The 13,457-nt window shown below is 35.4% G+C and overlaps 1 protein-coding gene across 5 annotated transcripts in view; it reads right to left on the bottom strand.

Annotated features, from left to right (window-relative positions):
* Positions 1-13,457, bottom strand: part of LOC6036989 — a 201,934-nt gene that overhangs the window by 29,232 nt on the left and 159,245 nt on the right. For all 5 annotated transcript variants that reach the window (XM_038255340.1, XM_038255345.1, XM_038255347.1 and 2 more), the window contains one exon: positions 4,036-4,341. In XM_038255340.1, coding sequence (XP_038111268.1) covers positions 4,036-4,341 — 306 coding nt within the window. The remainder of the gene's footprint in view (positions 1-4,035; positions 4,342-13,457) is intronic.

The raw sequence follows: 13,457 nt of genomic DNA, 5'->3' as shown, positions 1-13,457 counted from the left end.
ATTCGAAAGATCGCAAGAAAAGCTTTCAAATGAAGGTAAAAGCGAATCATTATGTTCAATTATCGAATTTATATGATTTTTTGAACATTGGCCGATCTGTAAACTGTTCCGAATATGAGGGATGACTGTACACTCAACCTCCGGTGGTTGGTCACTTTTTCGTTTGACACTTTTTTAGTTTGCAATGGGGTACAAAGCCGAACTAAAAAGTGCCGAACTGTCATTTTTTATACGGCGCTCACGCACACTATCAAAACAAACGTTTGTTAGTGTGTGTGAACTCCGTGTAAAAGGGGTGTCAAATTAAAAAGTGACCCCAGTTGGTGTCAAACCATCGGGGTTTGAGTGTAGCAGTTTATGCAACAAGTTGCAAAAAGAAGATTCTTTCAGCACGAGTCGTACAATTACCCAACGAGGTTTACCGAGTTGGATAAATACGAAGAGTGATGAAAAAATCGAAAAAACGAGTTCCATACAACATTTTTTTTCGCAATTTCGAAAAACGCTTTTTCAATGAAATTTTATACCAAACAAGTGCTAAGTAAATTCACCTATCAAAACAAAAAAATATTGAAAAATCTTACTTTTCAATACTAGTGCTAAAAAGTACAATTTTTCAACACCCATTTCAGTGCGGAGAAGTAGAACTTTTCGGCACTGCTATTAATTTTCCATTCTGCGATTTTGGTAGAGAAAAGTAGGCCATTTCGTCACTCGAGAAAAACAGGAAAAGTGAGTAGTTTCACGACAGAATAAAAAAATGTTTTGCTCATGATTCGATTAGCCAATGTTCCATTCGGATAATCGAAACTTAGGATAATCGAATCTGGGCTGTATTATATTTGTAATTTGAAAAAAAAAAAAAAAAAACTCAGTTTCTCAATTTTTGCATAATTTTCAATAATTGTTGTAACATTTATTGCATAAAATTTTGCTTCGTTTCTAGACTTAACTTTTAATATTTTTTTTCTACATTTAGTAGTTTTTGCTTGCGATTTCTCAGAAATTATTAGTTCAATTTTTGTGAAATTTTCAGCTTTTTTTCAATAAATGTTTTTTTCTAAATTTTAAAATTAAGCAAACATTAAAAAAATGTAAAAATAAGTTTTTTTTTTTTCAAAATGTTTTCTTAGCTCTTTTTTTGGGCAAATGAGGGCACTTTTGCACTTTATCAAAATTACTTATGTGAAACTACTTATTGACTACAACATTTTGCATTAAAAATTACGTCCAAAAATTTGGCTGACTTTTTTTGAATTTTTTTGGAAATTTTTTTTTTCCTAACATTTATTATTTGGTGGAGACTTTTTGCCCTTTCTAGTATTTTAATAAAAGATGACATGTTATGTCCGAAAATAAAATTAAAATAGTGGGTTTTTGGAAATAGAGCAATTCTCTACGAAATCGGTCTTTTTTCTTCAATTTTAATTTTTGTATTTTTTAATCCGACTGAAACTTTTTTGGTGCCTTGGGTATGCCCAAAGAAGCCATTTTGCATCATTAGTTTGTCCATATAATTTTTCATACAAATTTGGCAGCTGGCCATACAAAAATGATGTATGAAAATTCAAAAATCTGTATCTTTTGAAGGAATTTTTTGATCGATTTGGTGTCTTCGGCAAAGTTGTAGGTATGGATATGGAGTACACGGTAAAAAAAAATTTGGTGATTTTTTATTTAACTTTTTGTCACTAAAACTTGATATGCTAAAAAAACACTTTTTTTTTATTTTTTGATATGTTTTTGAGGACATCAAATGCCAACTTTTCAGAAATTTCTAGGTTGTGCAAAAAATCTTAGAGCGAGTTATGAATTTTGGAATCAATACTGATTTTTTCAAAAAATCGAAAAATTGGTCGCAAAAATTTCCCAACTTCATTTTACGATGTAAAATCAAATTTGCAATCAAAAAGTACTTTAGTGAAATTTTCATGAAGTGCACCTTTTTTGAAAATAGTCGCAGTTTTTCATTTTTTTAAATTTTTAGTAAATTAGTTTTTAAATTAGTGCATATGAAACATTCGTGAAATTTTCCGATCTTTTCGAAAAAAATATTTTCAATTTGTTTAAACCAAGACTAACATTTTAAAAGAGCGTAATATTGGATGATTGGCCCTTTTGAAATATTAGTCTCGGTTTAAAAAATTTGAAAATATTTTTTTCGAAAAGATCTGAAAATTTCACGAATGTTTCATATTTTAACAATGAAAATCGGACCATTAGTTGCTGAGATATCGACATTAGAAAATGGTGTGTTGTTTGGGTGGGACTGAGACATTCAATTTTCCTGTTTTTAAACCTTTGCATGGCAATATCTCAGCAACTAAGGATCGTATCAATAAAGTTCAATAGTGCAAAGTGTAGAGAATTTTCTCAGCTTTAAAAAAATATTTTTTTCAAAACGGGGTTAACATGTGCACTATTTTTAAAAAAATGAAAAATTCGACTATTTTCAAAAAAGTCACCTAAAAATGGATTTAACTTAAAAACGGTGCACTTAATCAAAATTTCACTAAAGTACTTTTTGATTGCAAATTTGATTTTACATCGAAAAATGAAATTGAAAAATTTTTGCGACCAATTTTTCGATTTTTTTGAAAAAATCAGTATTGATTCAAAAATTCATAACTCGCCCAAAGATTTTTTGCACAACCTGGAAATTTCTGAAAAGTTGGCATTTGATGTCCTCTAAAACATATCAAAAAATACAAAAAAATAAAAATACTGTTTTTGCAAATCAAGTTTTGGTGACAAAAAGTTAAATAAAAAATCACAAAATTGTTTTTTACCGTGTATCATTTTTTTCCAGTGTACTCCATATCCATACCTACAACTTTGCCGAAGACACCAAATCGATGAAAAAAATCCTTCAAAAGATACAGATTTTTGAATTTTCATACATCATTTTTGTATGGCCAGCAACCAAATTAGTATGGAAAATTATATGGACAAACTAATGATGCAAAATGGCTTTTTTGGACATACCGAAGGCACCAAAAAAGTTTCAGCCGGATTAAAAAATACAAAAAAAATCGAATGACCGCAATCTGAGAGAACTGCTCAATAATGTTTAGTGACATAATAGATTATGCTTACAACATTTTTTTGCAATTAAAAAAAAAGCTTTTTGGTTGAGATTTTATGCCAAACGTCCATGTGCTAAGTAAATTCACCAATCAAAACAAAAAATATTAAAAATGTTACTTTTCAATACTAGTGCTGAAAAGTTAAACTTTTTAGCACCCGTTTCAGTGCTGAAGAGTTGAACTACTCGGCACTGGTATTGAAAAGCTTCATTCTGCTATTTTTGATAAAGAAAAGTAGGCCGTTTCGTCGCACGAGAATGACAGGAAAAGTAGGTAGTTTCACCACGACAGAAGTACAAAATGCGTTTTAAAAAATCAGCATCTTCATCAGCAATCTTAATTAACAGTTTAACTAAGAATTCAAATCGATGAAAATTAGTTTTTTAAGTGTTATCTGTATTGTAATTTTCAACTGACGATATCTCACAAACTATTGGTTCAGTTTTTAATGTTAATGTTTAGTGAAATTTTCAGGCCTTTTCAACAAAAATGATTTTACAATTTTTTAAATTTGGTCTAAAATTGGATATAAGAAAAATATTATTTTTTAGCTATTACAATAGTTAGGAATATGTGATACATATGTTATTAATTATCAATTCCTTATTAAAATAATGATTTTCTAAAGCATTTACAAACCCATCCTGAATTTTCGAAATTGACTACAAAAGAATACAAAAATTAAATTGAAATAATTGGATTCAGGCGTTGTGTAAATTCATCACTGTAGGATTGTTTGCAAAACTGTGTTGATGAATACTCAAAATAGACACATCACTCGCTAATTTGCACATTTATCTGAAGGCCAATGCCAATAAATAAACAATAAATAGTTGTCCAAAAACCTGCCCCCATGACCAAATTTGGATTTCCCGTTCCCCACAACACAATCAACCCGTTAGTTTCGCGTTAAGAAAGAAAAAAAAAACGTGTTCTCCGCCAAGGTCACCTTTTGATCGATGATCCGCTCGGCGCTGTCCACCTGATCGATGCCGGTGCTCAGCCGTTCGTCCCCGGGCAGGTCGTCGTCGAACAGGACCTCGTGCTGGCGCGTTTGCGTCTTCTCCGTGACGAGTGTGCCGTCCGGTTTGGCCGACAGCTGGATGTCGGTGTCCTCGCTGTCGACGACCTTGCGCGACTTGGTGCTGTGGCTGACCAGCTGGGGGCCGGACGGGGCCAGCTCCAGGCGGGCCTCCTCCGTCAGCAGCAGCTCGCGGATGTCGTCCACGCCACTGTTGATGGCGCGCAGGTAAGCCTGGGAGGGGGAGAGAGGCGTTTTAGTTTTTTTTTTTAATTTGAAAAGCCATTTCTATTGTAATAAAAAAAAAATACAAAATTGCCTATAATAAATATATTTGCTAGCATATTTAAAATAAACTATCAGGACCCGCATGCCTTTTAAGTAAAGTGTTTTTTAACAAAGGAGAGTAAAAACTTAACAAATTACATAGTTCATAAAACTGTTTCATTTTGAAATATTATATAGAAATATTATTAAGGATAATGTTTTCAAAAATGTATTGTACACGACTAGAGTTTTCTCGCAATCATTAGGAATTCAATTGACAACTAATTTTTCAAAATCTTATAACTTTTGGTAGAATTGACCAAATTGGATGCTTCCGGTTGCAAAAAATCCAGATTTGTCATTATTTTTACTATTTTTTTGGTTCTGATGCCCCGTAGGACTTAACGTCGTCGACTTAACCATGTCTGTTATTTTTGCAGGATAATGCAGTAGGAGAATGCCATGCATTTTTGCATAATTTCCGGCATTGTTCTGTGGATTTTGTTTTGTTAAATTGACCAAAAACCCACATAGGAGGGCCGAGGTATCCCAACGGAGTCCGGAATCCCCCATCACACATCATATTGAAATATTTGAGATCCGGCCTCCAAAAAGTGTATAAATAACACTTAAGTGCTAATAACTTTTGATAGGATTGTCAGATCTTCAGTGTTTTGGGCTCATTGTAAAGGTCTTCTGAAAATGTATAACATGATTGGATTTCTTGCATTTGCTCAGAACATGATTCTGAGTCGATATGTATACATGAAGGTGGGTCTACGAGGTCAAATTCAATCAAATTATTCGCTCTACAGCATTGCCTTGGCGTTCTCGATTGCGAGATTCCTACTCGAAACTAGGTGTCCGAAGGCTTGATTGTTGAGGCAATAGCAAACCGCTTTTTACACCTTAGCTTCCATCCACCCCGGGATTCGAACTGACGACCTTTGGATTGTGAGTCCAACTGCCTACCAGCGACTCCACCAGGACAGGATCCAGGGAGACGACTCCTACACCTGGACTGAGCTAACGACGTAACCTGTTTAGGTTAGTCCGGGGCCAACATTTACTTCCCGTCCGACGGAAGGCGTGATCAGACAAATCTCGTCTCAAAATTTGCCACCGGGACCTTCTGGGATCGAACCCAGGCCGACTGGGTGGGAGGCAATCACGCTTACCCCTACACCACGGGCCCGGCTGTCAACGAGGTCAAATTAATATGTTCATTTTTCGAGTGATTTTATAGCTTTTCCTCAGTAAGGTGAGGAAGGCAAAAATAGGAAAAATTGGGTCAAATGACTACCCGAGCGTTTTAGTGTTTGTTTTAAATAAATCGTAATTAAATAAAACAACTTATTTACAATACATATTAGCTTTACTTATTTCAAAATATTTTAAAATTAACTCAACTATTCCAGACTTTTCTGAAACGTTCGAAACATTTTTGAAGTTGGAGAGGAAAGACCAAGACTTTTAAACACAACATCTACACAGTAAAAAATATTGTGAATCTGAAAATTACACTGGAAAAGATGTACATGTTTACATATTTTAAAAGATCAAACAATCCATTTTCTGACATAAAAGATGATTTGTAATATTACCATGATTCTTATTTCTATGGTATTATGAATCGATTTTCCATTTTTATTCAATTCAAATATAAAATTAAAACTAAAAGATAACTGTGTAGATCTGGCTGGAAGCCGACGAGCCAATTTGAACCACCCTACTGTCCATACACAAGAGGTGTGCATTCGTTGTTTAAGACAAGGTATGGCAAAAAGAGATGAAATTACGAGACACATTTGTCTTAGTGTTTTTTAATTGTTGATATCTTGGAAATTGGCATTTACAACAAAGATTCGATTAATTAGATTCATAAAAGAAAATTTTATTGAATGCGCTCAACTTTGTGTCCCTAGATAAAAATGGTTGATATATTTTTTAAATAAAAATAAATAATTGAAAATAAATATCATTTGAAAACATTTAACATTTAACAAACACTTTAACATTTTGAAATTTTAAAAAATATTGAAAATCTTCAGAATTAACTATTTACAAAAAATCAAAGCATTCAAACAACCTGTAAGGATAGCTCCTAAATTTGAATACAAACTTGTATGTTTAAATGAACATACAAAATTTGCAAAAACAAAAAAAGCTGCCAAACATGATTGTTTAGAATTAACATTATTTCATTCAGCCTTTCAACTTGGTATTTTTTTGATAATATTGAGTTAAGTAAAGAAAATAAGAAAGTTGAGTGAGTTTTTTTGGATTATTATTAAGCTTGTCTAGTTACAGAACGGTAATCAATTTCCCAAACAGTTTCTTGTAAAATGTTCGATTGCTCAATCTTTTCTCCAGTAAGTTAAGTAAATTAAGTAAATTAAGTAAGTTAAGTAAGTTAAGTAAGTTAAGTAAGTTAAGTAAGTTAAGTAAGTTAAGTAAGTTAAGTAAGTTAAGTAAGTTAAGTAAGTTAAGTAAGTTAAGTAAGTTAAGTAAGTTAGTAAGTTAAGTAAGTTAAGTAAGTTAAGTAAGTTAAGTAAGTTAAGTAAGTTAAGTAAGTTAAGTAAGTTAAGTAAGTTAAGTAAGTTAAGTAAGTTAAGTAAGTTAAGTAAGTTAAGTAAGTTAGTAAGTTAAGTAAGTTAAGTAAGTTAAGTAAGTTAAGTAAGTTAAGTAAGTTAAGTAAGTTAAGTAAGTTAAGTAAGTTAAGTAAGTTAAGTAAGTTAAGTAAGTTAAGTAAGTTAAGTAAGTTAACGACACACCAAGTTGGAGCCCCATGGGGAAAATTTCTTTTTTTGCGTTTGCGTCGCCAAAAAATCAGGAACAAAAATTTTGGCAAAATAAATACATTCACGCTGTTGTGCACATTCCAATCTACGTTGTGGTGAAATTTGGAGTGATTTGGTGCCTTTTTGTGAAAACTGGACTAATTTCCGTGAAAAAGTCCGAAAAACTGAAAATCTATGTTTTTTGCTTTCGCTCGTCATATCTCCGTTATTTTTCGATAAAAGCCTAGTAAGATTACATTTAGCTTGTAGCTGACATTCTGAGGAAAACGATGATGTAATAACATTGATACTTTTCTTGTAAATTTTGAAAGTTGGACCTCAGACAAGCTGAAAGTTTTGAAAATTTGGTTGGTTTCCACGTGCCGCGACGCAGCACCAAGCATCTCTGCTGGCCATCGCATGCACGAAAGGAAGGAGAAAGTGCAAGAATTGGTAAAACTCCGTTCAATCAGAATTGCCTTGATAACGTGTGAGAATTTGGTGAATTCATAGTCTGTGGTTGACAGAGCAGCGAGTCAGACGTGCGTCCCTCACACACCAAAAAAAGTGCTGAAAAGTGCAAAAATGCCTCAGGGCAAGAAAAAGAGGCGGTCCTCACCAGCAGGATCGGCAGATTTGAAGAAGCTAAAGAATGCCGAAGCGCTACCTGCAAAGCCAGGCAGTTTGAGCAAGGACGCTCAAAATTCGTCTGGAAACCAGTTTGCTACCCTCCCTGTGGACGTGAGCGAGAAGGAAGAATTTGAACGACGGGAAAAGTTGCCACCCATTTTTGTGAAAACATCGTCATCGGACTCGGTGCGAAAGTGGCTGACCGGATTTATCAAATCTGGAGCTTTACGAGCTTCCATTCGCTTGTGTGCTGATGGACTCAAAATTCTGCTACCTACCAGAAAGGATTACAACTACGTTCGGGATTTCCTGAACAACACAAAGATTGAATACTACAGCCATGACGATCCAGGTAAACGCCCCATGAAACAGGTCCTCCGAGGCCTGTACGACATGGATGTGAGTGTGCTGAAAGAAGAGCTCAAAACTCTTAAGTTGAACGTGATCGAAGTCTTCAAGATGACGAGACACAACAAGGACATCAAGTATCGTGATCAACTGTACCTGGTTCATCTCGAGAAAGGATCGACAACGCCGTCTGAGCTGAAAGCAGTTCGGGCAATTTTCAACATCATCGTGACTTGGGAACGTTATCGTCCAGTGCACCGTGACGTGACGCAGTGTTCGAACTGCTTGCAGTTTGGACATGGTGGAAGGAACTGTTTCATCAAGAGTCGTTGTGCAACCTGCGGAGGTGAGCACAAAACGCAAGCTTGCGAAACAATCAACGAGAACATCGGAGCGAAATGCTTCAATTGCGGCGGCGACCATTCTACCAAGAATCGGAGCTGCCCAAAACGTGCTGAGTTTGTAAAAATTCGGCAGCAAGCGACGACGAGGCACCAACCAAATCGTCGCAAAACACCACCAACTTTCACGGACGTGGATTTTCCTGCTTTGGCGTCACCTGGAGTGGGATCTGTTCGAGTGGTTCCAAATCTGCAGCCATTGCCGTTGAATCAGCAAAAAGTTGCAGAGAATACAACACCTCCAGGCTTCAGTCAGCAACCGAGGAAAACCAATCAGCATCAACGGATGAAGGCAGCAGTGACCTGTTTTCACCACAAGAACTTATGAACATTTTCATCGAGATGACAACAACACTGCGTGGTTGCAAAACTCGTGCGGAACAAGTAAGAACGCTTGGAGGATTTATCTTGAAATACAGTTCGTAGTTTACTCGTTCTAATGATTTTGAATAATTCAAAGAATTTTTATTTTAGTTTTAAGTTAGGATTAGTTGTTAAAGTGATTTTTTCTTTTTTTTACCCAAATGTATTCGATTAAATGCAAAAATGTAAAACAATTTGAAATAAATGAATGAATGTGAACAGTAATAATAAAACGAAAAATACAACAAAGATGAAGAGCATTTAGCCATACCACTTAGAATGTAAATGAAATGTAATTATTATAAGAAAGTTCAATAAAGACATATTTAACTAATTTGGTGAATTTGCAGGCGGCAAACAAGCGGGCGGTGTTTTCACTAAATAGTATGTTATCCTGATTGATTTTGGTGATCAATGTGGTTCGGGTATTTCGATATGAGGACAATATTTGAATCGGTCGTGATGCCATAAAGCAGATGAGCCAGCAATGTTTTTTTTTTCGCAGATTAGCAAGCAATATTGATAAAGAGTTTTATAAAGATGAAAAATGACATGAGGTTTTATAGACCTAGTGACTATTTCGACCACGGGTATGTTTTATCGATATGTGTTCATCTAATTGAGAGAAATAAATAATGGTTTATCGACATAGGACTATTTTAATGCCAATATAGACTAATGTATAATTGTAAGTATTTTTTGACATGGAACAACGCCTAACTTTATCATTTTCTTATACAACATGCCTTATATTACTTATGCAATTACTTATGGCCAAGGCCTCCGGGAACCCTGGGACCGGTTCCAAGTGGCCATCGGATGACCCAATGTTGGTACATGGGTGCAATCGTCAAATATGTCAAGCGGCATGTCAAAACGCTTGGAAATGGTTTTATAAATTCAATGAAAATGTCAGAAACTCAGCAGCTGGTCATTTGGCCACTTTGGCCAGTTCCAGTGGATCCGGAATTCCGGTCCAAGTCGAAGATTTTTTCCAAATGTTCAAATATGTCATGCGGTATGTCAAAAAGCTTGGAAATGGTTTTATAAATTCAATGAAAATGCCAATAACTCAGTAGCTGGTCATCTGGCCACTTTGGCCAGTTCCGGTGAATTCGGAGTTCCGGTCCCAGCCGAGGATTTTTTTCCAAATGTTCATATATGTCAAGCGGCATGTCAAAACGCTTGGAAACGGTTTTATAAATTCAATAAAAATGTCAGAAACTCAGCAGCTGGTCATCTGATCATTTTGGCCAGTTCCGGTGTATCCGGAATTTCGGTCCCACCCGAGGATTTTTTTTAAATGTTCATTTATGTCAAGCGGCATGTCAAAACGCTTGGAAATGGTTTTATAAATTCAATGAAAATGTCATAAACTCAGCAGCTGGTCATCTGGCCACTTTGGCCAGTTCCGGTGAATCCGGAATTCCGGTCCCAGCCGATATAGAGAATTTTCTTCAGGTTTTCAAATATTTACGTACAATTTTTGTATGGAAAGCTGCCAAAATTGTATGGAGACTTGTACGGGTGAACCAATGACAAAAAAAGATTTACTTACTTTACTTTTACTCAGCAACTAAAGGTCCTATCAACAAAGTTCAATAAAGCAAAATATAGAGAATTTTCTCAGCTTTAAAAAAATTGTTATGTTTGCACTTATTTAAAAAATGAATAATTGTGACTAGTTTTATCACCAAAAACTCGATCACTTCCTTTTAAACTGATTTTGAATTTTCATATATATTTTTGTAAACTTGATTGTTTTTTACCAAAGGCACCAAGGATTAAAAATTTGACCAAAGTTAAAATTACGAAAATGCATCATCTCTGTAAGTTACACAAAAGTTTTTTTTTTTGTTTTGATATTATTACGTAACCAATTTTAATTGAATTTTTCCTACACTTTTAAAAATGACCAAAGTATGTTTGGTAGGTTCCAAAAGCCTTATTGAAGGAACCAGCTTTTATCAGAGGGTGGCCACATACGAGCAATTTCTAGTAGTCAGAGGGTGGCAATATAGTATGGCAATATGGGTGTCAAAGTTTAAGATTTTCAAAATCATGCTCAAAATTTAACTTTTCTAGTTCAAAAATTGCAATTTTCACAGGGACCAATTCCAAAACACCAAATTTTACGGAATTTAACATAAAATAAACTAGAAAATGTACTGTAAATATAACAGGGAGATTTGTTTACTTAATTTTATATTATTCATCAATCAATTATATTTTTTTCACGGTTAATTTTGGAAACTCTAAAGTGGTAAAACCGGTTCAAAAATGTTACTGAGCTTTATTTGTATCAATAAACTGTGATACACATTTTGTTTGGTTTTAAAAATATTTTTGTATTATTTTACAAAATTTACCATACTTTGGAATTTCGAGGTACTCAAAGCCGGTTCCAAAGCGGCAAGATTGATCCAAAAATGGTTCTGAGGATCAAGAATGAACTTGATTTGGAAAATCATGTACTTTGACTCCTATATTGCCCGGTCAAAAATAACTGTAATCAAAATAATTGTAATATTTTCGAAATTGACCGTATTCCGGGATCCATCGCGGTATCTGGAACTTGTCCCAATGTGGCCAATTGGCATAAAAAAATGTTTCGGGGATCTTGAATGAGCTCGATTTGGAAAATCATGTACTACGATACCCGTATTGTTTGATCAAACATAATTCTTTGGTTTTACGGTATTGCTCAGGAATTTACCGAAGTACCTGGAACCGGTTCTAACGTGGTCAATTGGGTCTAAAAAATGGTTTTGTGGATCATGAGTGAGCTTTATTTGGAAAATCATGTACTTTGAAACGCATATAGCACGATCAAAAATAAATCTAGATTTTTTTTACGAAATTGACCGTGCTCCAACATCTACCGCGGTACCTGGAACCGGTCCCAAATTGGCCATTTCGATCAAAAAATGGTTCTGTAGATCATGCGAGAGCTTGATTTGAAAAACCATGTACGTTGACACCTATTTTGCCTGGTAAAAAATAACTCTGTAATATTTTCGAAATTGACCGTAATCCGGAATCCACCGCCGTACCTGGAACCGGTTCCAATGTGGTCATATTGACACAAAACGGTTCTGGGGATCATAAATGACTTCATTATACTTAGAAATTAAATAAAAATAACCGAATACGGAGCTTTGAATCTAACTCAAAAAATGGTTTTACAAGTGTGCAGTGGCAGATCTAAAATTATTTTTTTTCTTTGTTGATGTTTTCGCTCCACTTCTCCCACTTGTTTCGCGCAAGGAGGACTTAGCCGTTTTTCGGCGCGGGTTCCCAACTGAATGTGCTCTTAAGTAAGTTAAGTAAGTTAAGTAAATTAAGTAAGTTAAGTAAGTTAAGTAAGTAAAGTAAGATTTGAATAATGCAATGATTTGAGCATGAGCATGAGCATGAGAGACCACCCATGGTTGTCCTTCTCCGTTGCTGAACAGGACCGTAATATCCCATCAGCACAACCGGTCACACGCTTCAACGATCAAATGATGTTTCCCTTATCAACAGCATGCATGAATGCGCTGAAAAGATAAAACATCACGATCATCAAAACTAGAGCCGGTGCGAATAGGAAACAGTCGTTGGCCACCAACGGCGCCCGCCATGTCAGTTTGTAGATCTCGAGGGGATGGGACGGGAATGTTAGTTAGCACAGGCTGCTACCAAGGGTGGGTTCTATACGATATCCACACCCCCGCGTGTGCCGGAAAACTACTTCTACTTGGGATTTTGTTAGTGGGGAAGGGTAATGGCCAGGATTCATCATAGAGGATGATGATGTGGCCCAATAATCAATGAATTTCGTTAAATAAGGTGATGTATTATGCATTCTCAAGGCAAACAATGCGGATGAGACCATTCCCGGTTATTTGGTGTTGAGTTTAGCATAAATTATTCAATCTTAGACAGCCGACTGTGGAAAGATAGAATCAAAAGTATGTGTGTTTAAAAGGTGAAATATTAAACTCAGCGTTACATATTTACGTAGAGTTGACCTGAGACTATTTATACTTTTAAATTATTATAATATGAGCGACCAATAAATGACTTATGAGTTATGATGTTATCTGAAGGACTTGAACAATCGCGTTGAAACAATATTTGTCGCCGCGATTCGCGGGAAACGAATAGTCGAACTGAATGATAATGTATATTTGGCTAACGCAATTTAAAACGAATCTTCCCGTGAAACAATTACAAATCATAGAACAAAGAAACCCGGCTGTGATGTGTATCAAATACATGACTAACGAGAAAAACACACTGACGACGATCGACGAAAACGGAACGCGAAACGGACTGGCTCAGCTCTGCTGTCATCGTGACAACCAGAGCTAGCCGCACCTTCACACACACGCACGCACTCATCCGAAATACACACCGACGACAATCGACGAAAACGGAACGCGAAAAAAAAAAATGCGTCCCGACGGACAGGCACCTCGAAACGGACTCGATTTGAATAATGCAATGATTTTCATAAAAATGGGTTCAAATCCGAAAGCATTTTTTAAATTTTTTGAGGATTTTTCACAAACAATAA

This window comes from Culex quinquefasciatus, chromosome 1 (assembly GCF_015732765.1).
Source record: "Culex quinquefasciatus strain JHB chromosome 1, VPISU_Cqui_1.0_pri_paternal, whole genome shotgun sequence".
In the NCBI taxonomy this organism is placed as follows: domain Eukaryota; kingdom Metazoa; phylum Arthropoda; class Insecta; order Diptera; family Culicidae; genus Culex; species Culex quinquefasciatus.
The sequence above is the reverse complement of the archived record's forward strand: the minus strand, read 5'-3'. Positions and strand labels throughout refer to the sequence as shown.